At 40.5% G+C, this 19,495-nt stretch overlaps 1 protein-coding gene across 3 annotated transcripts in view; it reads left to right on the forward strand.

Annotated features, from left to right (window-relative positions):
• The window catches only part of CCDC146 (coiled-coil domain containing 146), a 116,953-nt gene that overhangs the window by 62,864 nt on the left and 34,594 nt on the right, over window positions 1-19,495 (forward strand). For all 3 annotated transcript variants that reach the window (XM_053897167.1, XM_019451265.2, XM_019451266.2), the window contains exons 3-4: window positions 12,062-12,144; window positions 15,306-15,515. In XM_053897167.1, the coding sequence (XP_053753142.1) occupies window positions 12,062-12,144; window positions 15,306-15,515 (293 nt within the window). The remainder of the gene's footprint in view (window positions 1-12,061; window positions 12,145-15,305; window positions 15,516-19,495) is intronic.

Here is a 19,495-nt window from a genome sequence, read left to right on the forward strand (position 1 = left end):
TAGTTCCTGGTGGTATAATATTAAGTTGTTTATTTGAACTTTTTTTCTTAATACAAGCATTTATAGCATAAATTTCACTCTAACACTATGCTTTTGCTGCATCCCATAGATTTTGGAATATTGTGTTTTTCTTTTGTTTTGAGACATATTTTGATTTGCTCTTTGATTTCTTATTTGGCCCATTGCTGGTGTAGTAGTGTGTTGTTTAATATTTACATTGTAGATTTTCCAGCTTTGTTTTATTGCTAATCTTTAGTTTTGTACCATTGTGGTTGGAAAATATACCTGGTATGATTTCAGTTTTCTCAAATTTGTAATACTTGTTATATTTCTTTTTATGTGATTTAACCAGGGGATTCTTCTGTGCATACTTGAGGAGAATGTGTATTCTGTTTTTCTTGGATGAAATGTTTTATATGTATCTTTTAGCACCATGTGTTCTGAAGTATGCTTCAAGTAAAAAATGTTCTTGTTGGGAAAAAAAAAAAAAAAAAGGAAAAAAACAAGAGTGGAACTCAAACAACCCCATATTCTGCTCCCAAGTTTCCATCTTATGGTATCAATGGGGAAATTCAAGCTGCAACTTTGGGTTTTTGTTCTTTTTTAAAGAACACTTCTGCAATCAACAGTGAAAGGCTTTATTGTCCATCACAATCTGCCCGCTAGAAGGGGAAGTGGAGGGTGCTGCTGGTGCCGGTGGCTTCCTGGATGCGTCTACACTAAATAAATTGTTACTTATGAATACTGGCAAGAGCACTGTGGGGCAGAAGTATCTTCAAAACAGGAAGGCGGGCACCAGAAGTCCCAAGTTTCTTTGTTGTGGGGAGAGGTTATGTCCCTTACCTGTAACCTTATGGTCCAGAGCTGGGGATCCCTGGCCTGCAGCCAGCTGACGGGGTGGTGCTGTCAGCAGACCAGAGAAGGTCTGAAAGGTGGGTGACCACACCTACCCAGCAGCAGAGAGAGCAGCCAGGCCTGGGATCCAACCCACATTCGCAATGACAGACCCTTACAGCAGGGTCTGAGCAGCGGCTCTGGTCTGTGAACTACACAGTGAGATGAACAATTGACCAGCTGTGGACATGACCTTCATACATTCACAAATTTTGTGTGAGAAATACCCTGGCCTTTGAGGGCCCCAGCTTTGTTTCGGGATTCTCACTGCCTAAACCAACTCAAGATCTATAAAGGTGCACTAGAGGTGGGACCTCTGGATGTGTAAGACTGAAAGCTGATTGGTCAGAATCGGCCAGCAACACAATCCTTTCTGGGGTTCATGCCACCCCTGCCCCCAATGCCTACTCCTCTGGTTCCTATTTTGTGATGTTCATCATTCACTGGTTTTAACCTGGCTCTTTTTCTTGACTCCAGTTATGTTCTGCCTCTCATGTCTCTGGCCCAGTTAGGTTCTTTGCTCTCAATCATTAGTTCACCCTTTGAAGCTCTTGAAGAGGCATCTGGGTTTTAATCTGGCTCATTTCCTGCCTCCCAGGCTCACAGCCACTCCAACCTGCTATCATTTCTCCTCATGATCTTTGGAAGAGAAGGGGAAAATTTTTAAACAAGGGAAAACTGTAATCGTAGTTTCAGGGGGACAAATGTGAGTGTTTTAAAGGAATGCCACCCTTTAGCATGTATGTGTTTAGGCCTGCTTTTTATTTATTTGGCTGCACATGTTATCTTAAAACTATTATAACTTAACTTTGAAGTCTTACATATAGCTAAGCAGTTGCAGTACTCATCCACAGTGTCCACTGCACTTAATGCCTTAACTCTTGGGAGGCCCTGTTTGCCACTTGTAGCCTCCCCCTCGCATTCCTATGATGGGCCACCAGAGGAGGAACAAGACAGCTGTGGGAGAACAGTCCCTGGCCTCTTTGCTCATCCTGTGCGCCCTGCCAGCCACGCAGAAGGGAGGAGAGAAGCTGTGGGTGAGGCAGCTGGTTTTGTACAGCACATTCTCTGCTCTTTCGAGTCTATGTTCAGGCCAAGTTACCTTGCTCTGTTCCTCTTTTATGCCCACCTTCTCTAATGGGGAGGTTGGAATGGAAGGAAGCGAATGAACAAGAGTTCTTCCAACTGCATCATTTGTTTTAAGGTAAGGTGAAATCAACAACAGTTTAGTGAACACTATCGAGCACTTACAAGATACCAAGCCATGTGCTAGGGCTCGAAGATGAATAAAGGGGTAGGGATTCCATCATCAAAGAGTACACAGCCTGGTGGGAAGAAACATGTTTAATCATTATTTCGTTAATAGTGTATAATGAGTACAATAGCAAATGCATCTAAAAAGACAGAAAAAGAATTCTGCCTGGCAGTGTCTCTGGTGGTGACCACTGAGATGTTTCAAAGGTAGAGTAAGAGCTCTCCAAGTGGACAAGAGAGAGAAGAAACTGAAGATAAGGGAATATAACATGCAAGGCGTGGTATGGTTGGGAACTGTATTCTTTTTCTACTGCTCTCTTAACCACAAACGCAGTGGCCTAAACAACACACATTTATTATCTTCTAATTCTGTAGGTCGAAGTCCAACACAGACCTCAGTGGACTAAAATCAAAGTTTAGGTGGGACCACATTCTTTTTGGGAGTCTCTCCTAGAATTTCTGGTTCTTTTCCTTTTCTAGTTTCTTGAGGCTACACAGAGTCCTTGTCCTATGACCCCCTTCCTCTGGCAGGTCAAGTCCTTCTCACACTTCCAAACTTTCCTCCTCATTCCATTTCATCTCCCTAAACCAGCCAGGAAAGTTCCTCTGGTTTTAAGGACTTTTAAGGACTCCTGTGAGTAGCTGCGGCCTGGCCAGATAATCCATAATAACCTCCGTATCTCAGGGTCCACACTCTTAATCACATCTGCAAGATCCCTTTTGCCCTGTAAGGTAAAATATCTCTAGAGATGTCCCAGTGATCAGGATGTGCACATCTTTGGGGGCGAAGGGGAAAGACATCATTCTGCCATTCACAGGAGATAACCCAGAACTGAAATGGTCACAGGAGATTTAGAAAGGGAGGAGATAGGTTTGGAGAGGGTGGCAACTGCCAGATAATGAAAGCCCTTGAACAGCATGTTAATGGACCTAGAGTTAATCCTGAAGGTGATGGGATCCTTTGAAGGGTTTAAAGCAAGGTGAAAACTGTGTTTTTAAATTGTGTTTTGCTGGCAGCATGGAGGACATATTCAAGGGAGAAAAGACTTGAAGTCAGAGGAAGTGGTTATCTATTGCCACATGCTCAGCAAAGAGTTACAGATTCTGTTTATTCTATAAAACTGACAATATCTGGTTCAACAAAATCTATAGATAAAATGCCACATGATAATACATTTCTCTCTAAAAAAAAAATGGTCACAATACCTGAATGTCGATATTGTGTTAAGGAAACAATTTCATGTATTCCAGGTGTTAGACAAAGAAGACATTTATTATTCTTTCACCATAACTCCCATTGTCTTAACAAGGCCCTTGAACAAATCAAGTTCTAACTAGACCAGTAACAGCCTGTAGACTCCCCTGTTTGGGGACCATCAGCATGTAGGCGGTAGTTCACACTATGGGAATAAATAAGAGGCCCTGGGGAAAGTAAGTAATTTAAAAAGAGGAAAAGGATAAGGACCAAATCCCGGAGGACACCAACTTTGAAAGGGAGGACTGGAGAAGAAAACAGAAGAGTAAGAGAGAGAACCATGAGATGATATAGTACAGTAACTGGAAGAGGAGAGAGTTCCAGGAATGATAAGTCAATAGTAATAAATGGCATAAAATCATCAAGTAATCTAAGGACAGAGGAATATCATTTGAATATAATAATTAAGAGGTCATTGGGGCTCCATTTCCAACTAAGATGGAGTAACAGGAACCAGATATACCCTCCTACCTTAAACAACTAAGATCAAATCAAATTAGATGAAATGATGGTTTTCAGACTTTGGACAACAAATAGCACAGGACAGTAATCTCTGAGGGGAGGGGGTAGGTAAATAAATTAAGAACTATCATCGCCCCATCTCACTACTCAGTGTTTCCAAGTAATGATAGCTTAGGGAGGGGGACCCCAAGCAGAACTAAGTGATCTTGCTGATTTGTGGAGACAGAGTTTGGGATTCATGGAGGCCAAGTTGGCTAAAATACATAGGTGAGGAGAGGGCAGAGTTTCACAGAGAGGAAGCTCCAGAGAACTGCAGAGGAATATTGGTCAGTGCGTGCTTGTAAGGATACTGCTGAGGCTGGAGAAAGAACTCCCAGAGAAGAGGTGTTGAACCATACCTGGAACTCACATAGAGCCAAATCAGGACAGAAAGACCTCCTGACATATGGGCACTGATTCGGTAGTGGGGCCAAATTAGCCTTAAACAAAAGATCATTCTGAACTTCCTTAACAAAGATTACAAGTAAGCCTTGAAAGGATCAAACTGTTTCCAAGTAACTCAACTGTGACTCACAATGCCCAAAAATATTTAAAGGAATATAAAAAAAATCCATTTCCCAAAAGCGTAAAATTCACAATGTCCGGCACGCAAAGAAGCAGGAAAATATGACCTATAATGACAGGAAAAATCAAACAATGGAGTAGACACGGAAATAGAATTAATTGACAAGGCCATCAGAACAGATATTATACATATTTTAATACTGGGGAAAAGGTGGAAGGAAGCATAAACATAATGCGAGAAGAGAAAGTTATAAAAAGACTTGAATTAAACTTCTAAAGATGAAACACATAGTATCTGAGATGAAAAATTCACTGGATGGGATTAATAGCAGATTGGACACTAAAGAAAAAAAGATTGGTAGGTTTCGGTAACAATCGACACTATTCAAAATGAAACAAAGAAAAAGGAGTATAAGATAAAAAAGAGAACATCAGTGATCTGTGGACATCAAGTGGCCAAATATATGAATATTTAATCACAGAAGGAAGGAGAGGGGGACAGAAAAAATATTTGAAAAACCAACATCTAAAATTTTTCTAAATTTCATGAAAACTATAAGCTCACAGATCCAAAATTGTGAACAAATCTCAGGCCAAACAAAACCACATCAAGATATATCATAAACAAATTACTGGAAAACAGTGGTTAAGAGAAAAATATCAAAATCTGCCAGAGAAATTAGTCATCCATCCATTTATTAGTTTGGTTAAGTGCTGGCAAGCCGGTGACTACAACTCCCTGAGTGCCCGGAAGGTAAGGGGGTGGAGACACAGAACAGAGACTCCTCTCCTGAAGAAAGCTGAAGTGAGAGTGAAAGAGAGAGAGAGAGAAAGGAGCACAGCATCCAGCGTAGATTTTGTGTTGTTAGGGGTTTTGTGTGTGTGTGTGTGTTTTGTGGTTTTTTGGGTTTTTTTTAGAGACAGAGAGAGCGGGGAGAGAGGCAGATGGGGAGAGGGAAGGGGAGAGAGAGAGACAAAGAGAGAATCTTAAGCAGGTTCCATGCTCGGTCCAGAGCCCTATGTGAAGCTCGATCCCAGAACCCTGGGATTCATGATCTGAGCCGAAATCAAGAGTTTGAGGCTCAACTGACTGAACTACCCTGGCACCCCTGTGTTGTTTGTTTTTTAAATGAGAAAGACATTCATAGGTTGAGGATAATGTCAATAATGATAATAATAAAATTACTGCCATTGATTAAGCCCTTGGTCCTAGATACTACACCAAATACCTCATATGTAATTATTAATGTAGTTGTCACTATGGACTTATGAAATGGGGACTACTTCTGTCTTCTTGTCTTTTACAAACTATAAAAACTGAAGCACAGCTTGATTAAATATTACTCCAAGTTACAAGGTCAAAAAGTAATAGAGCTGAACAAAACAAAGACAGAAAAAAAGAGACAAACAAAAACACAGACTCAAATAAGAGAACTGATAGTTACCAGAGGGAACCAGGGGAATGGGGGAAATAAATGACAGAATAAGAACACTAATGATGAGCACTGAGTAATATTTAGGATTGCTGAGTCGCCATATTGTACACCTGAATATAATAGAACTTATACTGGAATTTAATTATACTGGAATTTAAAAAAAGTGGTAGAGCTGGAATTCAAATCAAAGTCCACTTGTGATGTACTTGACTAGAATACTACGCTGAGCCAGTTAAGTGGGAGAAATAGAGATTATAAAGGAGAGGGAGGTATAACTGTTGCTTTAATGCCTAGGAAGAAATAGGAGAGTATATATTTGAAAACACAGATGGATAGGCTTGCCTTAACCAAGAGGAAAAGAAGACTTCATTTTTGAAATTTGGGGGAAGAAGTTAAGGGTGGCTGCGGCTATAAATAAATAGATCTTTTGATGTAGATGAGTTCAGGTGGCCTAATTTTGTTTGGTGAATGAGTTACCTATAAGGGAAAGCTGACGCTTGATATAACAACCAAGGCGGAAAGTCAAACAAAAGGAGTAAGGAAGCATTGTTGAGAGCTCAACTGCATTTGGAAACTGCTTCAAATGGCTAGATTGTTTATTTCTAGTAGAGAAAGGGAGCAGGTGAGTGGCAGATAAGGATCCTAAGGATATTTATGCTTTCAAGTTTATGCTACCCTGACAAAGCCAACTATTCAAGAGGATAAGATCAAACCAATAAATAGGTAATGTCAAAGAGGCAACAAGAATATAGTAGGTTAAAAACCATGGTCACTGTGGTTGCCCTGTAGACGCCCACACAAACACCTAATTGTTTCCTCATGCTGACCCCCTTCCAGATCAGTTCACTTGGTGAAAGTTCTTACTTTCCTTGGAATGTCTTAGAATTTCCATTTTTGAAATTTTTTCCATATCATTACATGCTATCCATGAATCATGAACTCTTGTTAAACTTTCAGCTCTAGAGTAAATGTTTCCTTCCAGTCTCAATTACCAACAAGGCAATTCAGTAACACAAGTACCTATTGTGCAATCATATTTATGAACTTAATGACATACTATCTAACCTTTCCTTATGTATACTCTTTGACAATTTGAATTGGGTCTTATGCACTATTTCTTAGATCCTGCATTTTTAAAATATGACAAACTTGTTTTCTGTGCCCATTTGTATCATGCAGTGTGAAAATGCAACTATTTTTTCCATGTTTATAAGTGAAACATTTCATCTATTAGAATTAAGTCTCAAGTTTCCAACCAGAGATAGACCTGCTTAAGGAGACAGCTTACAATTTCACAGAAAGTCACTGTTTGATGAGTATTACATCTAGATTATGAATTTTATTTTTAAGGAGGCTAAAATCCACTCTTTACAGTTTGGTCTTTTTCTTTTTAAGACAGATTTGTTTTTAGGAGAGTAGACCAAATAAAAGATAGCTTATCAATCCTCTTTCTAAATGTCTATGACTTAACTTTTTCCAATTTATATAGAAACTATAAAAACATATCATGTTTTGCCCTGCCAGCTTTCTTGACAGATTTGTAGGTATCAAAGGCAGTATGGCTTCTGGAGTGTTGGAAACAAGTAGGAAAGGAAACCTCTCTAGCCGTCCTGCTTTTTCTGTGGCCATAAAACCCACCAACACGCACCCCTGGCCACATACCACCAGGCTTCCATTAACTGGTATTTTAGAAGAGACTTAACTTAGGGAAAACACAGCTGAGTTTTCACTACCTTTGACCTAGAATCTGTCTGTATATGCCAGTTGGATCTGATCACGGCACACTTTAGTTTGAAATTTTGCTCTGAATCTCTATTGTTTACAGCAATAGTTTTCAAGCATGTTTTAATAACCTCTTATTATTAAAAGCAATACATATGTGTTGGAGAAAATTAGAAGATACAGATAAGCAAACATAAAAAGACAAAAACCATACATTCTTACTGACCAAAGAACATCATTTAACATATTAGTTCTTATTCTTCTACCTTATTGATATTCGCTATTTGATGAACTATCATTACAGTCTCCTTTCATTCTTTAAATGTGGTTTCCTTTCATTGTTGGGACATATTTATAATAGCTGCTTTGAAGTCTTGGTTAAGTCCAACACCTGCTACCCACCAAAAGAGTTTTTGCCGTTTTTCCCCCTATTTCTTTGAAGGGCTCATAATTTTTTGTTGATAATTGGACATTTTAGATAATATATTGTAACAACTCTGGTTTCTGAATCTTCCCAGGCTTCTTGTTGTTGCTGTTACGTTTTTGTTAGCATTGTTCATTTGTTTATTTGTTTAGTGACTTGGCTGGACTAATTCTGTGAAGTGTATCTCCCCCGAAGTGTGCAGTCTCTGATGTCTCTGATGTAGATATTCTTGCCTTTCTATTTTTAACTTTGCCCCACCCACCTGAATAGGTCTTTAACAATAGCAAGGTGGGGGAGATGGGCTCTTTACTGGCTGCCAAGCCTGCCTGGAATAGTTCTTCCACAACATGGACCTCAGGGCAATGGAGGCAGTTCATGGTTCACGTGCCACAGTCTCCCACCGTTCTTACTGAGTTTCAGATTTTATTAAATACATACATCTAAAGTTTTTGCATGCCCTTAGGTCAGTTTCCAGGGACTTTAAATGGCTGTGTTAGATAATTCTGGTGGGTTTAATTAATGTTTCTTTGAGGTAGAAGATTCATCAAGCTCTTCAAGTGACCATTCTGGAAGTTCCATCCCCTGGAAGTGGTCTGTAATTTGTAATTTTACTTATTTGCTTTAACTTACAATGTCAAGGAAATGATCGCAAAATACCAAATGCAGTTATTTACTAACAATAAAACTACTGAGGGGCGCCTGGGTGGCGCAGTCGGTTAAGCGTCCGACTTCAGCCAGGTCACGATCTTGCGGTCCGTGAGTCCGTGAGTTCGAGCCCCGCGTCAGGCTCTGGGCTGATGGCTCGGAGCCTGGAGCCTGTTTCCGATTCTGTGTCTCCCTCTCTCTCTGCCCCTCCCCCGCTCATGCTGTGTCTCTCTCTGTCCCAAAAATAAATAAAAAACGTTGAAAAAAAAAATTAAAAAAAAAAAAAAAAAAAAAAAAAAACTACTGAGCATAGTGTAAGTGTTATATGGTTTCTTTTGTGTCTATCTTCTCAAACTGTGAGCTACTTTAGGACAGGACCCATGTCATATTTACTTCTGCTTCCATCATGCAGGACCATGGGTGAGACAAAAAATCTTTTCAGCTTGAAAACAAAACTACAAATACTCTATTTGTTTCTAAACAAAGGAGTCCATAATTACCAATGGCTTACCTAGTTGACTAATTACAAGACTGGTCCCCACATGGTCTTCATATCACACACATACACATGCAAACACACATTCACACACTTAACCTTTTCATAACTTTTTTCCCAGTAATTTTTCTCTTTTAAGAGTGTCCTGATGCGAAGTTGTTTTTTTTTTTTTTTTTAACATATTAGACCTTGAAGGCACAGTACCTATGTCCTATACTGTTTTTAGGAACCAATGAAAATGCTTGCGATCTGAAGTAAATTACATATTAGCTCAAAAGTACAGAAAGAAAACTGAAAAACCAGAATATGTTTAATTAAATATCTATAAAATGTAACATTAGGTCAACCTACCAACAGCAACTCAACACTTAAAAAGTTACATGTAAATTATATTTAAGGCGGCATATGAATACATTTTAAGATATTTGATATAGCGAGAAGTAGAACCTTCTCACAGGGCTTAAAAATCTTGTTTACCCAGGATGGAGCTTCCTCAGAAAGTTAAAAATGGAACCACCCTGGATCCAGCAATTGCACTATTAGGTATTTACCTAAAGGATACAAAATTACAAATTCAAAGAGACACATGCACCCCGATGTTTACAGCAGCCCTATTGACAATAGCCAAATTATGCAAAGAGCCTAAATGTCCATCAACTGGTGAATGGATAAAGGAGACATGATGTATATATACACACACGTACATACCGTGGAATGTTACTCAGCCATAAAAAATGAAATCTTACCATTTGCACCAATGTGGAAGGAGCTAGAAAGTATTATGCTAAGCAAAATAAGTCAGTCAGAGAAAGACAAATACCATATGATTTCATTCATATGTGGAATTTAAGAAACAAAGCAAATGAACAAAGGGAAAAGAGAGATAGGAAAACCAAGAAACAGACTCTCAACTACAGAGAACAAACTGATGGTCACCAGAGGGGGATAAGTTTGAAAGGTGATGGGGATTAAGAAGGGCACTTGTGTTGAGCACAGGGTGTTGTATGGAAGTGTTGAATCACTAAATTGTACACCTGAAATTAATATTACACTGTATGTTAACTAACTAGAATTTAAATAAAAACTTAAAAAAATCTTGTTTACATATCTACCCATATAGAGAAAATGAGGGTTGTGAGGATTGGAACCCAGGTCTGGTACCAACTTGTAGGTGACTCTCAAAAGATCCCACTTTCACAAAAGGGTTTCGTAGTGGATTTAACACTGTTTTTTCTACCCTGATTTGGGTAGAGAGACCATGAAACCTTACTGTGGAGACTCAGACCATCACATTTTATCAGCCACACTCATTCACTCATGCAGCACATGTTTGCCAAGTACCTGCACCAGGTCTGGGGTTCTGCTGGCTTGAGGATACGGTGAAGAACAGAGTAGCCCAGACCCTTTCTTCATGGTGCTTATACATGAGTTGGGGAGTAACATTTCTTTAGTCACATTTCTTTATTACTGCAGATTGTAATATGGCATCTGTTATTAAGTACAGCATTCTTTTGGGGTGAGTGGTGTGTGTATCTATCTTAATTTAGAAGTCAGAGAATGCCTGATTACAGATTGATATTTAAGCTGAGGTATGAAGAAAGAATAGGGGTGAAGTCAAGGAAAAGTGAGGAATGACCAGCACAGAGACTCTGGGGAAGGAAAGAGACTCGTGCATTTACAGAAATAAAAGGCAGGCAGTGTGGCTGGAGCACTAAGAGCTTGAGAAGCAGGTTGGAAAAGAAGACTGGAAAGCAGCAGGGTCACGCAGCACCTCAGGGGTCACACCCAGGGTCTTGAATTCTATTCCACTTGAGTTCTGAACACCCAGCATAGCAAAACCTCATTTAATTTTTTAAAAGCTCTCCCTGAAAGTAGACAGACAAGGGCCTTGAGTGGACACAGGGAAGGCTAGGGGGACAGTGGAGGTTTCGTTATTGTGGGATGTCATTTAGACTAGCCAGGGATGTCACAGAGAAAGGAGAGGGAAACAGATGGATTCAGGAGATATTTTGGAGGTAAGAACCACAGGGCATTGATAAACACAAATCTTTCCTTTAGCTCCATTTTTTGATACTGTGTCAGTAGCAGCTCAGGTAAAGTCAAACCTAACACAAATGCTCACTGCATTATGGTAAAACTTCAGTGTTTTGTGTTGCACTGTGATGTCTATTACTACTTATCATCTAGTTCTGAGAGTAAAAGTTCTTTTACCCAAAATGAAAAAGAAACAAATAATAGCACTTTACATACCAAACAAACTCTCATGTTTCTTCGACAGTAGAGGCAGAGAGATTGTGGTATAGGGGAGTGGTCGTGGATTTTTAGAGCTGGACCACTTGGGTTTACATCCTGACACACCACCTTTAACTAGCTCTGTAACTTTGACACAAATCACTTAACTTTCCAAACCTTAGTTTAAAATGGCGATTCATCCCTACTTCACAAAATATCTTTGAAATAACTGAAATATAACACTTGCTTGTAATAGACGCTCAGCTATTACTAATAAATAAGTAATTTATTAGTTCTCTCAACTTACAAATTGTTGTAAGTTTTTAACTTAACATCTATACTATTCAGGCTGTTTGCTAAAACTAGAAATATGTTTTCTTAGAATTGGAAGAACTTAACTCAATTCCTTCCCTCAATTTACAGATGGAGAAATCATAGTCTAGAGAGGTAAGAGCCTTGCTCAGGAATGTAGAGCTTACTGGAGGCAGAATAGAACTAGAATTATTTTCTCCAAACACCCAGCATTTTTGTAATATACCATCCTGTCTGGTGTGTTTCCTCTCTAATGTCGACTGGAAAGATCTTATAAGATATCCATATATCCATTTTATCTCTGCTTTAAGCATAAGGAGTGTGATGGCTAATGGCTAATCGTGGTCTTGTGTTCTCTTTGTTAGTTACATGCTATGGGAAAACTTCCTGGAACCAGAATGGCAGAGTTAAAAGCGAAGTACACCTTGCTACATGATACCGTGATAAGGTATGCTATTTGTGGACGTGGAGACATCTTTTATCATATTTATATTTCTTTTTTTGTGATGGGATCTATCTTGTTTTTTATTCTCCCAAAAGCAGGCCTTGAGGCAAAGATTTGAGTTCAAGTAGTTTGAGAAGTGATACCGGAAATTATCGTGGGAGAATGGGGAAGTGAGATGGGGAAGAGAGGAATCCGGCCAGGGTGTGTTAATGTGCAGGTTAACACTGTGGCCAACTGGTGCTCAGTCTCACTGAGGACCCTCTGAGTGTGTAGGACACACCTTGGAACTCTCCCACTGAAGGGTAAAGAAACTGGGATATTTGTCCACTAATTTCCATCCATCGTTGATCAAAGATTACTCCTAGGGAGAGGAGCCCCCCGCACTTCTAGCATGCCTTTTGAGAAGCCAAGTAAGTTGCTATGGCTAGACAAAGCTCTCAGGCAGAGGCACACAGGTCTGTCGGGATGTACGGTAACTGTCCACCAAAGCTACAGGTGACCCCAGAGTGGGCCAAGGGGATTTGGTGGGGCACTGACATTATCTACTACAGGACACTCCTACAGTGTTCCGTGCTCCCCACCTCCCTTCACGCACTAGCACAACCCCAGGCTACATTTGCTGAGGCTTCAGTTTTCTCACCTCTTCCTTCTACCCTAGGCTACTCTCCTAATCTTAGTCACAATCAACAGCATGTAAGAATATGCTTCCACAGGACAATTCCACAAAGTTTCCTAAGCACCTGCTATCAGCCAGTGGGAATCAAGAGGGAAGGAGAGTGAAGAAAGAAGGGAAATCCTGTTCTGCTGCTACTCCTTACTACTCCCCAGCCTCGTTCTTCCTTTTCTCCATAACCTCCTGCCTCATAACCTGGCATAGGGTCTTCATCAAAAGCCAAGGAGAGGCAGCAATGGATAGAAACTCCCTCTTGTCATTCCCCATCCATCCTGTCCCCCAATCTGCAAACATTAGCTCTACTTCTTTTCCTGCCCAAAGTCATTTGACTACTTTCAGGAAGGGAGCATGAGGGAAAAGTGAAGCAGCAGGAGAAGAGCAGAGCTCCATCTCTATGCACCCTTCACTTTCACTCCATCCAGGTTCCTAACAACCCCCCAGCTCTGGCTTCTCCTCCTCCTCCTCCTCTGTGCCAGCCTCAAGCTAACTCTTCACCCTTATCCTGTCATTTCCCACAATTGGCCCCGACTGGCAGTGTAGACACATAATTCTCAAGATACACGAACTTTTGGAGGATTTAGATGGAAAGTCTGGGTAATCTTTTTCAACATACTTCACACTGCTTAAGTGGGGGGGAAAAATCCATGCAGTTCTTAGAACATCCCTTCAAGACTCTTTGCCAATACGAGTCCTACAGCAACACTTCTCACCCTCCAGATAGCTCTAGTCTAGAGCCCAGCCCAGAGAGCCTTGTGGGGTGCTGATTCAGCTTCCTCCTTGCCCGGGCCCCAGTGACAGACGGCCATGTAGGACCAAGACTATGGCCTTGGTTATTTCTTCCTAGTTCCAGGTTGTGTTGCAAAACCATTACTTCCCTTCTGCTACCCACATTTTACCTCCTCTTGACCCTTTAGTTCCCTCTCTTGTGATTACAAACACCCACCACCCTCTCCCACTCCTCCCGCCTGGGGGGCGAGAAAAGCACGAAGACACCAACTCTCCACTCTTGCTGCTGGGGCTGTGACAGGGCATATAGAGCCTGGAAATGCTGAACTGAAGCTGAATGAATTTTGCATAGGAACCACGTTATAAAAGTTGTTCAGTTCTCTTATGCTGGCGCATAGTCTAAGTCCATGTAGGCGAATTACCATTTGTGTTCTGGCTGGAACCCTAACCACCTTGTCCACTTTCTTTCTGGGGGAAATCAGGCACCGTGGCACAAGCCAACAACCATTCACAATTCCACAGTTGAAGATCAGGCCACTTTGGATTTACCAAGTATATTAACATGCAAGGAAACCAAATTGTAAGAAAAAACTCCAACTTCTGTTAACAGAAATCATATGTGTTATCACCATAGCTGTGTTGGTATTTGGTACCTAACATAGTGCCTGGGGCATAGTATGTCCCAGTAAATGTCTCACTGGATGTTATTGAGCAAATGACGTATTAACACTAGGGGAAATGGGTGGAGCAGACAACTTCAGTTGAGACAGCCTTTGTCAAGTCATTGGGCATCTCTGCAAATGAGGAGAAACCTGAAGATTTCTCCCGGCAAGGGTCCTTGCTGGGGTGTGCACCAAAGAGGCGTGCTGACTTTAAAACCGGAAATGGCACCAGCCCTGTCTTGCTTCCAAACAGGAGAGGTAGCTAATGTGAGGCAGTTGGGTTTTTGGGAAACGTGAATCAAGTCTGCTGGTAAGGCTACAGCTGGGGCTAGCTTGCAGCACAGATGAATGAGTTTTAGAAGCTTTCACCAAGTCCAGTTTCTGTGTCCATTCAAATCTGCTTCTTGCCAGATATTTAACCTTTTTTCCTATATAGCAACAAGACCTAGATAGGGGATCCCCCTCAACTGTGACATTTAAATCTGGCTCTAGCCAGACATTGAAGATAGGATCAGAAACCTGTAAGGGAGTTTATGTCCATAATTTTATAGGAAAATTTTTCTTCCCAGTTTCTTAGTAAAGTGTCATTAGAAAACTTTATTGTTTCTTAGTTCATTAAGGAGGAAAAAATTTCCCTATAGTCAGGTCAGGAGAATTCAAGAATTAGAGCCAGCATTGCTGAGGCAGTTAAAAGGAGGACCCACTCTCTTATTATCAACCCCACCCCCACCCCCTGCCAGTCCGGGAAGTCATGATTGTTCTTCAAAGCCCAATAAAAATACCATATTCCCATCCAACTCAGTGCTTTCTCTGTCTCTCCCACCATTTTGATCTACATGATAGTGGTAGTACTTGTCAGCTGGTACTCCAGCTTCCTATTCCATCTGTTCCCCTTCCTAGATTGTAAGTTCCATTCACCTCTAGTACCTACTGTAATACTTGGCACAAACTTATCACTGAATTGAATTGTACTGAGGAACGGAAGGAACCAGGAGCTGTGTGGACACGCTCCCTCCTCTCCTTGCTAGATCTCTACAGGAGTTCCTATGGATGTTAAAAGTACACCTTTCTCATTATTTCAATCTCTGTTTCATGGCTCCCAGCACACAGGAGTCAGAGGTCCAGCTGCTCCAGGATGCCAAACGTTTCACCAAGCAAATACAACAGCAGCAATTTCACCTGCAGCAAGCTGATAATTTTCCTGAGGCATTCACCACTGAGGTCTCTAAAATGAGAGAACAACTTCTCAAGTATCAAAATGAATATAATGCAGTGAAGGAAAGAGAGTTCCATAATCAGTACAGATTAAATAGGTAAGTGCACAATTCTCTCAAGCACACTGAAGATACGCTTGAGGAAAGCTCTTTCCACATAAATAAAATGATAAAAATTAAACTAAATTAGGAAGGAACTTTAGGCACACTGAGTGTAAGATGGCAATGTTAAGATGACTACAAGCCTAGCTCTTTCCTTGATTGCCTAGAACGGGCCATCCCTGAACAAGAAGGTAACACAACTTATAGAAAAAGGCTCAAGTGACAGGGAGACGTGTTCATGGAGGAGATCTCTACTGTGTTTTCTTGTGTCCGGAAAGTCATAAGCTTTGGAAGTTGCAGCCAAAGAGCACACTACATGGAACAAAGACCTGGCACACACTCTCGCCCTCTCTGGCCCTGATGGTAGCCCAGTATCATTTCGGCAGGACCAGACCACACGGCTGCACAGCGGACGCCCCACATGTACTTTGCAGACAAACCTGTGTGAGCTGAGGGTCACATCTAGCTCACTATATTTTACTAATACACGAACACAGACCACTTGTTCAACCTTGTTCTCCTGAACTATCCCTCAGGATCAAGAAAGACAGTAATATCCTTTTGGAAGACACATTTACCTATCCAGATCTAGAGTATGTCATTCAGTGAACTAACGTAGAAAGGTACTGCTAGAAAGGCAAATAGTATTTCCAAAATCTCTAATGTTCTTCCTGTGGAGGGAGTAGTAAGTCAGTGGAAGAGTTTGTTCAGCAAATCACACTATTTAGATTGAATTTCAAAATGAGTACAGTCCACGCTTTGTGCTGTGGTATGCTGGATGCTGTGCCTGGGCACTGAAGAGAAAGCCAAATAATCGCTCCTAGGATTTGTTACCTTTTAAGGTGGCAGAACTTTCCTCTGGCTAATTTTAAGAATCTCAGTAGATCTCCGACAGAGCGAATATAATTCATTGCTACCGAGAGTTAAGCAAATTATTTAAGTGACTTTCTGAGGACTCTGTAAGCCCTGGGTTTTGAAATCTTCTCTTTGGGTCCTATCTTTTCAACTGGGGGGCTGAAGAAGGCTAGTTTCATCAGGAGAATTACATTCGGGGCAAAAAAAAAAAATCTGAGTTCTCTTTCGTCTTTCAATCTAAACTTGTTTCAGGCTCACACTGAGATCTATAAAAAGAAAGGCTAGCTATTTCTGTGCTCTGTAAGCACTCTTTCAGTTGAGAAAATAATGAAATTAAAACAATTGGTGGTTGTTCATTAGTACTGAAGATAAGAATGCTTGACATTTCCATGAAAGGGTAAAGGGAACATAAGTCAGTTGATATTTAAATTGTTTAAAATTTCCAAGTATTCCTGCCAAGGAAAAAACCCAGCAACAACCAGAACTCTTGCCTTTTAGGTATAGACAGGCAAATTGTTCACTGAGTTGCCTGGGATAGGGAGGGAACTGTGCATAGTGACCTACAGTGAACAAGAATATTCAGGACTCACATTTGCAGAAATGTTTAGCGTGTATTGTTTTCGGATTTGCAACGCATAATACTTTGAGCTCGAGCAGACTTCCTCACATCTCAAGTATTAACAAACTTATTTTCATAAAAATAATGGTGATTCCCAAAGGAATACCAGGAAAGAATTATATAGGCTGCGTATTTCCTTGGCTTTAACATATTTCATATCACACTGTATAGAAACAAATTCACTCAACACTCTCTCCCCAGGAAAAAAGTAGATATTTTCATCCCCACCTAAAAATAAAGAAACTAAGCCAGTGAGAGAAAACCATTCATTCAAATACACAGATGATATTTTTCAGATCAGTACAACAAACTCATTTTATTCAGGGTCTAAATAATAGAAGCTCTAGTAAGTAACACCCCTCCACCCCAATATCTTTTTTTTTTTTTTTATTTTCTAATATATGAAATTTACTGTCAAATTGGTTTCCATACAACACCCAGTGCTCATCCCAAAAGGTTCCCTCCTCAATACCCATCACCCACCCTGCCCTCCCTCCCACCCCCCATCAACCCTCAGTTTGTTCTCAGTTTTTAACAGTCTCTTATGCTTTGGCTCTCTCCCACTCTAACCTCTTTTTTTTTTTTTTTCCCTTCCCCTCCCCCATGGGTTTCTGTTATGTTTCTCAGGATCCACATAAGAGTGAAACCATATGGTATCTGTCTTTCTCTGTATGGCTTATTTCACTTAGCATCACACTCTCCAGTTCCATCCATGTTGCTACAAAAGGCCATATTTCATTTTTTCTCATTGCCACGTAGTATTCCATTGTGTATATAAACCACAATTTCTTTATCCATTCATCAGTTGATGGACATTTAGGCTCTTTCCATAATTTGGCTATTGTTGAGAGTGCCGCTATAAACATTGGGGTACAGGTGCCCCTATGCATCAGTACTCCTGTATCCCTTGGATAAATTCCTAGCAGTGCTATTGCTGGGTCATAGGGTAGGTCTATTTTTAATTTTCTGAGGAACCTCCACACTGCTTTCCAGAGCGGCTGCACCAATTTGCATTCCCACCAACAGTGCAAGAGGGTTCCTGTTTCTCCACATCCTCTCCAGCATCTATAGTCTCCTGATTTCTTCATTTTGGCCACTCTGACTGGCGTGAGGTGGTATCTGAGTGTGGTTTTGATTTGTATTTCCCTGATAAGGAGCGACGTTGAACATCTTTTCATGTGCCTGTTGGCCATCCGGATGTCTTCTTTAGAGAAGTGTCTATTCATGTTTTCTGCCCATTTCTTCACTGGGTTATTTGTTTTTCGGGTGTGGAGTTTGATGAGCTCTTTATAGATTTTGGATACTAGCCCTTTGTCCGATGTGTCTTTTGCAAATATCTTTTCCCATTCCGTTGGTTGCCTTTTAGTTTTGTTGGTTGTTTCCTTTGCTGTGCAGAAGCTTTTTATCTTCATAAGGTCCCAGTAATTCACTTTTGCTTTTAATTCCCTTGCCTTTGGGGATGTGCCGAGTAAGAGATTGCTACGGCTGAGGTCAGAGAGGTCTTTTCCTGCTTTCTCCTCTAAGGTTTTGATGGTTTCCTGTCTCACATTCAGGTCCTTTATCCATTTTGAGTTTATTTTTGTGAATGGTGTGAGAAAGTGGTCTAGTTTCAACCTTCTGCATGTTGCTGTCCAGTTCTCCCAGCACCATTTGTTAAAGAGACTGTCTTTTTTCCATTGGATGTTCTTTCCTGCTTTGTCAAAGATGAGTTGGCCATACGTTTGTGGGTCTAGTTCTGGGGTTTCTATTCTATTCCATTGGTCTATGTGTCTGTTTTTATGCCAATACCATGCTGTCTTGATGATGACAGCTTTGTAGTAGAGGCTAAAGTCTGGGATTGTGATGCCTCCTGCTTTGGTCTTCTTCTTCAAAATTACTTTGGCTATTCGGGGCCTTTTGTGGTTCCATATGAATTTTAGGATTGCTTGTTCTAGTTTCGAGAAGAATGCTGTCCACCCCAATATCTTTAGGAACTTCTGAATCACTGGCAGCTATGAAGAATAATTTATTGTTCAAATGCTCTAGAGAATAAAATTTTACTCTATAATTTGGTTGACTTTTCTTATGCTGTCACATAATATAAACTCTATTTAATAAATGCTAATGGTAAGTTACAATTAAATCTATTACCATAGTTTCAGTTATGAGATTAATACTCATTGACCTCTTGAATATGCAGTTTAGGAAAGAATTTGCAACCCCTGGAGCACCTGGGTGGCTCGGTCGGTTGAGCATCCGACTTCAGTTCAGGTCATGATCTCACAATTCGTGGGTTTGAGCCCCATGTCGGGCTCTGTGCTGACAGGATGGAGCCTGGAGCCTGCTTCTGATTCTGTGTCTCCCTCTCTCTCTGCCCCTCCCCCACTTGTGTTCTCTCAAAAATAAATAAATATTTTTTTAAAAAAAGGATATGTAACCTTAAGTAAGCTCAATTAATATTATAAATAATGAGGTTTTTAAATACTATTGAGAACTCAAAATTTTTTTTAAATATATATTTATT

The sequence above is a fragment of the Panthera pardus genome, unplaced genomic scaffold (assembly GCF_024362965.1).
Source record: "Panthera pardus isolate Hobbes unplaced genomic scaffold, ASM2436296v1 HiC_scaffold_8, whole genome shotgun sequence".
Lineage (NCBI taxonomy): Eukaryota > Metazoa > Chordata > Mammalia > Carnivora > Felidae > Panthera > Panthera pardus.